Below are 12767 nucleotides of genomic sequence, written 5' to 3'. Positions count from 1 at the left end.
GCATACAACTAGATTACTAGATCCTGGTTTGAACCGACCAGTCAAGTTTCAGCCTGCCATCCTTCCGTGCAAGATATCCGCTGTCGTTTAAAACAAAGTAACACATTTAAAAGCAGTCTCTCATTTGCATGGTGTCAGTCGTACTCGTACCACGCATCAAACCCTATCCTTTAAATCTCGAGTGAACGGGTGGAGCAACCAGCAACCAGCAACCAGCAACCAGCAACCAGCAACCAGCAACCAGCAACCAGCAACCAGCAACCAGCAACCTGAGATGAAGCTCGTGAACAAACTTGATTGACATCATGAAAAGCCTTCCAGTGAAAATGCCGTGCGTGTTCACTCTTCACCCTCCTCTTGTCATCAAGGAAGTTGTCGAAACAATTTTGAGTGATGACGCTCATGTTATTTTTTTTTTTAATGTTGAATGTAAAAATAGATCGGATGGTCCACGACGGAGCGGGTGGTGAACCTGAACGTGATGAAGAAGAGTCGCGAAGTTGCCGTGACGCACATTACGAGCAATGAGGATTCACTCGGTCCCGCGCGCTTTTCCGAGAACCGAAGTAGGTCAACAGCAGGAAGAAGTTTTTCAACATCATCAAACGCACAAGTCCCGTGAGCCGAGTTCTGTCACTCCCCGAGTCGACATGGCTGAAGCTGAGTGCTGCGGACTGGCTTTCGTCAATCTGTGCGAGCGGGGTGGTTCGCTGGAACTGCATCAACTGACCTGGACCGGGACCGGGACCGAGACCCAGATTGTGAAAGCCCTTAATTCCCATCCGGAACACTTTGTGTTCGCAAAGTCTGGGGACGTCCAGTCCCGCCGGGTGTTCGCCAGGACCGCACTGCGCGTGTGTCCTACGTACAGCGCCGGGAAATGCCGGGACGATCATTGTCTGAAGTTGCACATCTGCCGATTCTTTGTTGCCGGTGTCTGCAAGTACGGGTAAGGACTCGAGTGTACTGGTTGTGGTTGTACTGCTTTACCATTGTGTCAGCCAGGATGTGGTCGCTTGTACCTTGTTTACCGTTTAATGTTTAAATTAAGAAGTGTCGAGGTGTTGTTCCATGGCATTTGGGGTAATCACACGCAAGTCGAGCTTAAGTCTGTGTTAACGATGATGGTGTGAGTCGTCGTTTTCGACCAATCTGTGTCGGCATATGTCGATACTTTACAGAAACGACACACAAGGAACTTTGGTGCAGGAGGAGGCCGTTCGGCCCATCATGCCTGTGCTGCACCAACCCCTATCCACACACACACACACAAGCCAATCTCCCCATACGCCTCTATCTCAAATGCATCCAAGTACCTATCTAATTGTTTCACGAGTCAGTAAGTGACCACTATATTCGTTATTGGTGTGTCTGTCTGTCTGTCTTTCTGTCTGTCTGTCCCGAACATAGCTCCGTGGGTTTTGATCCGATCCTGATAAAATTTTGGTGGGAGGTTTATATCATGATCCAGTTGTTTTCCTGAGCATGGGCGTGGTGCGCCCAATATGGGCGGAGCCACGCCCAAAAAAACGTGTTTTTAGGGGGTAGCCGATTTCAATTTACTTCTTCTCCTAGGGGATTTGTCGAATTTGGCAGGGGTTTCGGTATTTGGTTAGCCCAATGGCACCTGCATAGCCCCACGGAGCTCGATTTTTTTTTTTCATTTTCATCCCAAGGTCAAGGTCACAAGGTCACAAACTTAGAAAATTGCAAATTTTGACCTAAAAATCATATGACCGCCCAAACTTTGAGAGCTAGGATGACAATATTTTTATGCATAATCTTGAGGTCATTCCCCACCTAAAGTCTTGAAACCATTTTTTTTCTATCTCAAACACCTTGCCCGTGGTGCCCCCTTCAAGTTTGTTTTTACACTGATTTCATCAAAGTATGGATAATCCGAGGAGTGCGAAATACCATATAGCCTATTTGACGTTATATTGTTCCTGGAATATTCCAGAGGAAGTTTTGCACCAAAGGTCATAATCCTTGACCTTTGACCTTTAAAGTTCACAAAGGTCAAATTTTCAAAGTTGTGGGAATCGAACCGGGTTTTCGACATTCTTCGACGAACTAACTCCAATAAGCTATAGCACGTATCCTGTTTCCTTATTTTAATGTCCACAACATTGTTTTGTGATCTTTAAAGGTTATGCAAAGGTCAAATTTTGAAAGTTGTTGAACGAAACGGGGTTTTCGACATTTTGCAGCTAATAACCGTCACTCGTACCACATCATGTTGATCATTTTTATAACTTGGTCAAAAATTATCACATTGTCTCATCCTTGACTTTTGAAACAATCGACATCGTCAAATGCCGCTCATGAACCATTGCCATCTCCAGACTTGTTCCCATTTAAACTTATCCACCCCCTCCTTTGGCACTATTTTCCAGGGAGACCATTCCCTGCATTAACCACTCTCAGGCTGAAAGACCCCTGGCTTAAAACTGTCCCAACTCTCATCTTGCTTACCCTCAAGCTATGGCCCCTGGTCCTAACATTGTCCACTCTCATGAAAAACTCCACTTCACCTCTCTTTTCTATACCTTTCACTATTTAAACATCTCCAACAGATGCCTTGCATTCAGGTCCTCTCCAATGTTTGAAGTCTCCTTTCTAACCCCAAAATGTTCCTGTCTCCTTCAAACGTTCCTCATAGCTTAGTCCAGCTCACCATGGAATCAACCTCATAACTGTACACTGTACCCTCTCTGGTAGCAATGTTAAATAGCAACGAAATATCTCGTGAGATGATGGAATCTCACGAGATGTGATGGGCAATACAAAAATTGAATACATTTTTAGTTAATTAGCTAATTATCTCATCAGCTGGATGGGAATTTTAAAAAGGGCTGCGATCGTTTCTTCACATCGACGTCACGAATCATCATGCTGAGTTTCAAAGCAATCAGTTGAGTCACCTCGGAGGAATTGTGGCGGGGGTTTCACACACAGTATCTCACAGTATCTCACACACACAAGTTTCTAAACATGACAAGAGATCGGAAGATTGGGCCAGACAAATGTCCAGTCTATATCACGATGCCCTGGAAAGGGCAATCATTACGAAGATTTGAAGTACAAATCAAACATATTGTGTCCAACACGTTTCTGGCTGTGCAACCCCGAGTAATCTTTACCTCTCACCGTTTGCTGATGTCAGTCAACAAGGATGTGCTACCCACCTCACAAACCAGCAATGTTATTTATGAGTTTAAGTGCCGATGTGAAGCTCGGTACGTGGGCCGCACAACACTAAGATTGGCTGATCGGATCAAACAACACGTCCCCTTGGCGATTCAAAGAAATATTGTGAGGGTGAGAACACTACCAGTGCGAGCATGTAGAAATATCCAGCAACCACCGGCCACTGTAACTGCTTCATCTGCAATTGCACAGCACCTGGTTGCCAACCCTATCTGTTGGCACCAACATACACCAACCAACTAGCGACCACCCAACATACAGACAGATGGAAAACCTGAGAAGAACGGTAGTCTTGCGACCACCCAAAATATATATATATATATATATATATATATATATATATATATATATATATATATATATATATATATATATATGTATATGTATACATATATAAATATAATATGTAGTGGCGTGCGCCTGTAATCCGGCTACTCGGAGGCTTGGGTTGGAGGATCGCTTGAGGACGGGAGCTCTGCATTTGGCCGCGCTATGAGAGGGTGGAGGGCAGCCCGGAATCATCGCGTAACCCAATCCTTATCCCTGTGTCATAAGAGGCTTGGGTTGCATTGTGTCATAAGAGGGTTGCGTCAGGAAGGGCACCCGGCGTAAAACCTGTGCCAAATCAGTATGCGGATCATAACGGATGATCCGCTGTGGCGACCCCTAATGGGAGCAGCCGAAAGACGAACAACAACATATATATATATATATATATATATATATATATATATATATATATATATATATATATATATATATATATATATATATATATATATATATATATATATATACAGGGGGATGCAAAAGTAAGTATACAGTAAGGATTATACCAGTATTACCCGTATTATAATAGTGGTGCTAGGATTAATTTAATACTAGAATTCATTTAATTTGAACATTTGAGGGATTAATATGTTTATTATTGGTACTCGCATAACCTGCACTCTGCGTGACATGTTGGGGTGGGTGTGTTTGAGAAAGGAACTGATGCAGAGTATCAGTTAGTAATTTTACTTTCATGCAGTAAGTGGAATACGATTTCACTGTTTCAGAACCATTTTATTCACTTTTTTTTTAACCATGCACCTCATATGGTCTTTGAGATAATGTAAGCCGAATATCACGTTACTCGAGCGCAGAACAAAGTCGAAGATAGCGCGACACGAAACCACAAACTCGGAAATAATATATAAGATGTTATTATTGATATGCTTGTATAATTTAATCAATAAAATACGTTTTGTGCTCACGTTTTGTTTTTCATTACTGTATACCTACTTTTGCAGCCCCATATGTATATATATATATATATATATATATATATATATATATATATATATATATATATATATATATATATATATATATATATATTGTTGTGGTTACCAAATTCGCAAACCACCATTCAGGTCCCTTAGGTGAGGTATCTCGGTAAGTACATGTGTAGTTAGGCCCAAACCCGTTGTCTAGTGGGAATACATGTCATTTATGCGTGCTGCGACTCTTCAGGATAGCCGTTTTCCTTTTGCTATCTTTAATTTGGACCAACCGCCATTGTTACCACCACCAGTCACAACATCAACCACCAACCACAACGCCGCTTCACCACAACCGCCACGACCTTCACGTCACACCTCGCAACCGTCGCATCGCCACCGTTCTTGCGCCGCCTGTGGGTACCGGTGTTGGACTCGTGCAGGGCGCGCGCCGAACAGCGTGTACAAAATCACGGATTTTGTGCTTCAAAAACGGATCAAAAACGACACACGCCCACTTTTTGCCGTCCAATCGGTGAGCGAGGGGAGAATTGGCCCCGCCCCCAGGGCGTTGGAGGGCGATCGATATATGCAAATTTATGGATCAAAAAGCATTCACGCCCACTTTTTCTCGGGCCAATGGGGAGCGAGGTGAAAGGTCGAAGGGAGGGGGTCAAAGATGAGAGGGCGAAGCCACGGGGCTGATATAAGCGACCGTGTTCGTCAGTCCAGAGGGTAGGAGAGTCGAGAGGGAACAGAGAGTCAAGACTTCGCGGGCGGTGGAGTTGGCAAGAAGGAGCTGGTCGTCGTGTGTGTTGGAGTCGGAACGGAGGGGACGGAGCTGTGGAGAGGCGGCGAGGGCAGACGAGGGGGTGCTCGCGTCGTGCAGGGAGCTGCACCCCAGGGAGGCCGACAGCGCGACCTGGCCGAGGTGGAGACGCTCGTCGCGGGACAATAAAAATCCTCTATACCCCGAGCATCAGCAACCCCCTCCTGTTTCCCCCCGCGCTGAGATAGTGCGACCAAGGGGGCCCCTTTCCCACCCCCTACCAGACACTGCCTGCGAGGCCCGCGGAGTTGAGGCACCATCGCCGCTCCGCGTCTCATCACCAGACGGGTAGGCCCGACCCGGTCTCGGCCTCAGGCCCGCCTCATCCTTGAGGGTATTCTTTCCTTGGTTTTGGGTATGTGTTGTCGGCGCCGTCTGTGAAGTAAAATTGTATAAGTGTTGCCGTGTGCTCGTGTAATCGGTATTGGATCTGCATTGTCGCATTTGCTTTTTGTGTAAATTGCATTGTGTTTTTCTTTTCTATGTGCTTTTGGTGTAATTGAATATGTGTGCTTTCCGTTCAGCGCGAATAAATGTGCTTTGTGTTGAACTGTTTCCCGCTTCGCTTCGTCATTTCCTTCATTGAATCCTCATCTTGCTTCACGTAAAGGGTTGGTAGTGGGCTGAATACGCCCGATAATTAATCGAACCGTCGAGGTCGACGAATAACACCGCTCGGTTATCCCGATAGTACGGAACGGGTCGCTTAAGTGGCCCGTGTCCGAAGTCGACCTGCGGCGAGGTGCGATCGCCCGGTCTACCCTCCGCGTGGTTACTTAGGTAGGTCGAATTTGGCGAGCAACCCTATCCCACGCGGGGGCTGATTGGCTCGATCGCGGTGAGACCGAAAGGTCCACCCGTGACTGGTTCCCGGCGTTAGTCCGAGAGGGTCACGACTGGATTGTCCGTCCGGTGGGCGACGTGCCGCGATTCGAGTTACGTGGCCGTCAGCACGCCGGTGGGCGCGAATCCGCGACAATATATATATATATATATATATATATATATATATATATATATATATATATATATATATATATATATATATATATATATACATATACAGTATCTCACAAAAGTGAGTACACGCTTTAGAAAAATGTGCATATTTTGTTGTAGCTTTTTACTGAGATGTAGTATAAATACAAGACTCAAAGAAATGATAGAGTAGACATTCTGTCATACATGTACAGGCCCAAAACATTTATTCTGTGGAAACAATGTGGCATACTGGGCATATCTGTGAAAAGGGGGGGGGAGGGGGGCAAAAAAAGTGAGTACATCCTATGTACTTTCTCACATTGAAGCGTTTTGTTTTCAGTATTTTGTATGTCCACCATTGTTTTTGAGCACAGCAGTTATTCTACTCGGTATGGAGTTGACCTGTGTTCCACATGTTTTTGCTGGGATCCTGTTCCACTCCGCTGCAATGACTTCTCGAAGTTGCGTGATGTTGGACACCTTTCGTCCCTCAACCTTAAATTTCAGGATGCCCCACAGGTGTTCTATTGGGTTTAGATCAGGTGACGTGCTTGGCCACTCCAACACATTGACCTTTGACTTCTTCAGAAAGGCAGTTGTCTGCTTGGAACGATGCTTCCGATCGTTTTCGTGCTGAAATACAGCTCCTCTACCAAGTTTTTGCAGGGAAGGTAACATCTTCTCCTTCAGGATGTCACGGTACATCGTAGAATCCATGTTTCCCTCGATGAACTTGAGTTCTCCAGTACCGGTAGCACTCATGCATCCCCAAACCATGACTACCACCACCATGCTTGACAGTACGGATAATGCACTTGTCTTGGTACTGTTCCCCAGGTCGCCACCAGACATGCTGCACTCCATCAGATCCAAACAAATTGATCTTTGTTTCATCAGACCAGAGGACATGTTGCCAGTAGTCCAGGGGCTTGGATTGATGTGCTTCAGCAAACCGTTTGTGAGCTTTCTTGTGGCTCTGCTTCAGGAGAGGCTTACGCCTTGGATGATGCCCATGCAACCCGATACGATGGAGTGTGCCACGTATGGTTTGCGCACTAACAGACTGTCCAGAAGCTGTAGAAATCTCTTCAGCAATTTTGGCGGCACTTTGTCGTCTGTCTTGGAGGACTAGATTCTGAACTTGGCGAACAGTACTTGCAGTCATCTTTGCTGGTCTGCCCTCGTGAGCGCAACTCATTGTTGTACGCTTCTTGGAGAACCTCTGGATGACCTTGGCTACGGTGTTGGGGCTTACTTTCAAGTTAGCACTGATCTTCTTGTATCCTTGGCCATCTTTATGTCGGGCAACGATTCGATCTTTGACATCTTTCGAGAGCTCTTTACCATGAGGAGCCATGCTGTTTTCTCAATGGTGATTGGTACAGTATTTCCTATCCAATTATTTATTCAGCAAGCAGATAGACAATTACTGCATTGAGTACACTTCTTCAGTTTTAACATACCAGGGAGGTTGTAGCTCGATGGACATTGTGTGTATTGTTTGGTGCACTATTTGACTTTAATATGCAGAAAATGATGAAAATGGAAGCTGTTTTACCAAACTTGACTTGCTTCTTGTGCAGACAATAGCAGGGGCGTACTCACTTTTGTTGCCTCCTCTTTCATAAATATTCGTAATATGCCACATTGTTTTTATGGAATGGCAGTTTTGTGCCTGCATACGTATTGCAGAATGTCTACTCTGTCATCAACTCTAAGCTTTTGCTTCTCGCACAGCTGCTTAAAAAGTTACACTGAATTATTTACATATTTGTAAGGGGTGTGCTCACTTTTGTGAGATACTGTATATATACTTATACATATATATTGTTACGTCTGAGGGGGGGGGGGTATGCATTCAAAGGGTAATTAGGATGTTTAATTAGCTATGCCTTGCTGTTCGAGTTGTACCAGGATGTCGATGTAATAAGTAGCAATTCAGTGGTGATAAGTTGTCTCGTAAATATCCATTTCTTTAAGGGGGAAATGATAATTGTCACGTAATTAGATAGGGAGACTGGTTAGGGTAAGTGTTTATGCGTATCCCCTTTTAGTATTCCCTGTAGGCTTGCCGTGACGTAACAGGACGGTGCTGCGGATGGCTCCGCCCCTTGATCATGATTGGCAGAAGGTGACAGGAGAGGGCCAATAAAAGGGCTCCATTGGGATTGACGAGGACTTGAGTATAAAAACATGCTGATTGGGAGAGGAAGAGGAGTCATAGAGGAGAAAGGGTCTCGTCGAGGCTGTTTTGTCTCTGAGCGCCCTCTCTCGTTGCGCTGGTTCGTTCCTGGATTCGTCGTGTCTCGGGGCCTTGCTGTGCCTCGTGCCTCACCTCGGTTGGCTCTGGAGTTCTGCTGGCTCGGAGTACGGAACCGAACGGCGGGCGGACCTGCCTCCCTCTCCTGCTCGCATCTTGGCACTAGAACTGGCTCCCTAGCGGCTGTGAGCAGTATTGGGCCTACACCAGGAGGTCGATACCACCAGGAACAGCACCACGGTGGCTGGTTGCAGCTCACAGGCTGGAAACCGCGGTTCTGCGCGGAAGGGCTGACAGAACCTCGGGACCACCGTGTCTCCTGCCCCTGACGAGCGCAATGCCAGCTCGTCCAGTACCAATCCAGTGACTGTTACGTCGACACCACGGCCAAGCCTGACCACTAGCTACGTGTGTGTGTGTGTGTGTGTACCTGGCGCCTTAGAGGGTTTGAGATTTGTATATCCATTGGAATTTTGTGTTTCCCCCACATCACCTCCCGTCGAATCGCCCACGGATCCCCCCTCTTGCCGAGTCTTATTATCGTTCTGGTTAGAGAAATAAACATTATTAACTCGGTGAAAAGCGACTCGTGCCACTTCCCTCGTCCCGTTTGCTGTAGAGCGATTAAAACCGCCATCCTCGGGTTATAAAAAATAAACTGCCTCCATCGTTTCGGCTCATTCTACGTTGGCGGGACTGTTCAAGTCCCGTGAACGTCACAATATATATATATATATATATATATATATATATATATATATATATATATATATATATATATATATATATATATATATATATATATATATATATATATATATACACTACCAGTCAAAAGTTTTAGAACACCCCCATTTTTCCAGTTTTTACTGAAATTTAAGCAATCAGTCAAATCGCGGTCGCGCACCCACTGAAAGCCGTAATCCAGTTGTGGCTTTCCAGACCAACTCCGGAAACCAGCTGCGGATGCCTTAACGCACCATAAACTAGTCAATACTCTGTCCACGCGCTGCAGGGTCAATCGCCAAATTGTCGATCTATCTAACTATTCGTGCAGACAGAAAATACCGAGAGTTTATACCTCGACGGGAACTTGTACGGACACGAGCCGCTTCTGCGTGCCCATTCCGTGTGCGTAGCCGAGCGGTCTGATATCGCCAAGTCCCGTCGGACCAGATTATCACTTCTATCGGCTTAATTAGCCAGTTAATTCCCTATACGTGCCGTGGCAGTCAATATAAGGAAAATGACGCAAACAAGCAGGTGAATGTTTAAACAATGGGCATTTATTCTCACAAGCATGCAATCAATGAATGGTGGGATGGGAACAAGACACGAGCAAAAAGCCTACATCCTAGTTCTATGTTTCTATACAAGCACGTACTTATGGCAGTTCTACTTACTTAATGGAGGACAAGGCACCACAGACTTTCACACAAAAACCCAAGTAAAGAAAAGGGCTCACGAGCCTTTATTTCCAACTCGGGAGCCTGGTTGATTGAGGGCTCCGAGAGACCGGGCTGGTTACCTTGCCGCCCCTTGGTGGCGACTCTGTGGTCTACGTCTCGCTGGCCCATTGCCAACGTGGCAGCGTCCCGAATGGCGACTTGGTCGATCGGGGGCCTGGTGGTGTGCCCGACTCCCCATGCTCCGCTCTCCTCGACGAACCGCGGGCTTGGTTGGTCGGGGCTGGTGGCGCACCCGACTCTTCACGTTCTGCTCTCCTCGACGAACCGCCACCGAACTGCTTGCCCGCCAACGATCTCCTCTCCCGCCAACTATCTGATTTCTCGGCGTCCCAACACGCCTTTTTATAGCCCCGAGGGGTGAAGCCGCTGTAGGTTTCACCACCTGAAGCCGGCGCTTCCCCCCTTTCACCCTTGAATCTTCACCCCAGGCTGGCTCCGCCCCTTTCACCTCTGATTGGCCAGTTCCCTTCACGGCAAATGCTGTTTTGATCCGATTATGGTAATTAGCCGTCGTCACTGCTGATTTGCACATGGATGCTGGAGAATGTGGCTCCTATGGCAGCGCGGCATGTCCGCTTCGACGGCATCTTGCCGCTGTTGCTGAGGTAGGCATGATGGTGTCGCGATGTTGATGGCATTGTGGTGGGGATGGCGTGGTTGTAGAGTTGTTGGCGTTGTGGTGGAGGTGGTGTGGTTGTAGAGTTTGTTGTTGAGGGGATGTTGTTTGTTTAAAATAAAAGATAGAAAAAGAATAACGGCAAACTCAAAGATGCACAGCCCGGCACATGAACAAGACCCGTTATAAATCGGTGGGGGAACCTAACCTGAAACACATACTTATCGGAATAACTGATCTCTGGGGAACCTGAATGGTGCTTTGCCAATTTCCACAACCATAACTATATATATATATATATATATATATATATATATATATATATATATATATATATATATATATATATATATATATATATATATATATATATACAGTCAAACCCCGCTTTATCGCGGTTCACCTATCGCTCCCCCGGTTCATCGCGGGTTTTCCCTTGGAACGTAACTAATTTTTTCTGCGGATTCCCCCGGTACATCGTGGAAATAGTATATAAAATATAAATTATTTAAGCAATAAATTATAACGCGTGGTGCTTGACCTGTCACACAATGCACGAGACAAAGTTTCGCTTGTGAGCTTCGAATATTTTCTTCGTTTTTTTTTCTCCAAGCCCCACGATGCCGCCCAAATGCCCTGCACCTTCTAAGGCTTCTGGCAAGGAACCGAAGCGCCACAGGAAGGTCCTGACGCTCCAGGAGAAGGTTAAGGTGCTCGATATATGCTTCGGGAAGGAAAAAGGTTTGCCGTCGTTGGACGAGCACTGCTCATACCCAGCACCTCAAAACCGACCAGACCAGACGAGCCGATCTCCGGCACCTCAAACCCAATCACTGCCAAACCGACCAGACCAGACGAGTCGATCTCCAGCACCTCGAACCCAATCACTGCCAAACTGACCAGACCAGACGAGTCGATTTTTTTGGGGGGGGGGAGAGGCGTCCATTCATCGCAGATTTTCACTTAGCGCGGGGAGGTTTGGAATGTAACCCCCATGAGAAACGGGGGATTACTGTATATATATATATATATATATATATATATATATATATATATATATATATATATATATATATATATATATATATATATACACACACACACACATATGAGTTTTTATTTTAAGCCTTTTCTTTGATTTTTACACAATTCCATATCTCTGGGTCAATTGCCTCAAAACTTGATGTATCACCTTATTCTAACACATGCTAGGTCAACGTCGCAATAATACAAATAGCGATTTTTAAAATGAAATCGATGTTAAAACAAAAATAATTCAGTTCTGGAAAACCGTACGTCCCCTCGTCGGGGAGACGGCATACCCCTTGGGGAGAGGGGCAGAGATTGGCTTGTGTCCTTCCGCATCACATTCAAAGGTGAATTATTTGTTGGGGATCACACCAATTGCATTGAAGTAATCATATTCCATATGCATAATGCAAATTAATGTACAAAGGGTCCACAGTCACCACGCCACGGACCAACACTGAGTGTAAGTAGTCATCTCACAATCCTGTACGACCTCAAACAATGAAATGAGCCTATTTGGCCCATCATTGATGTGGTGCATTCTCGGGTTAATGTTTTGTTACACATTTAAACATCGGTCTTCTTGATGGCTTGCTAAAATCTAATTAACCCGATCTTGATCGGGTGACCAAACTTGTACCATATAGTTTCGTCACCCTGCCGCAATTATTGTTGAAACAGAAAAACAGTAAAAGGCACACCTACACGAGTAAACTTTTATGTTTCATCAATATTGAAATGTGTCCCAGAAATTAAAAAAATGTAACAGACAGATTGATGGACAGATCGAGGTCTGAAGCATGAAACAGGTAAAAAGATGCACCGACGTACACGTTGTGGACAAAAATGGAAGCACCAATATAATGTCACTAAGTAGGGTAGTGGGCCAGCATGTGCATCCAGGACGGCATGGATACAACATGGCACGAAGTAAGCAAGGGTCTGGAACCATTCTGCAGGAATGTGGCACCATTGTTCCACAAGGAAGTCCTCCAATTCATGTTGGTTTGATGGAAGTGGGAACCGCTGTCTCCAGTGCCTCTCTAGACAATCCCACAAATGCTCTATGGGGTAGGGTTCGGCAATTGGTGGTGCCATGGAAGATTGGTAA

The 12767-nt window shown here is 45.6% G+C and overlaps 1 protein-coding gene across 1 annotated transcript in view; it reads left to right on the top strand.

The window, feature by feature from the left end:
* The first annotated feature begins 470 nt into the window (after positions 1-470).
* The window catches only part of LOC147024998 (protein mono-ADP-ribosyltransferase PARP12-like), a 48392-nt gene continuing 36095 nt past the window's right edge, over positions 471-12767 (top strand). Inside the window, exon 1 of the mRNA XM_085885536.1 lies at positions 471-949. Coding sequence (XP_085741662.1) covers positions 525-949 — 425 coding nt within the window. The 5' untranslated portion in view covers positions 471-524. The remainder of the gene's footprint in view (positions 950-12767) is intronic.

This window comes from Eptatretus burgeri, chromosome 6 (genome assembly GCF_056783735.1).
Source record: "Eptatretus burgeri isolate ZD-2024b chromosome 6, Ebu_testis_v1, whole genome shotgun sequence".
In the NCBI taxonomy this organism is placed as follows: domain Eukaryota; kingdom Metazoa; phylum Chordata; class Myxini; order Myxiniformes; family Myxinidae; genus Eptatretus; species Eptatretus burgeri.
This window is presented reverse-complemented; position numbering and strand designations above follow the sequence as displayed.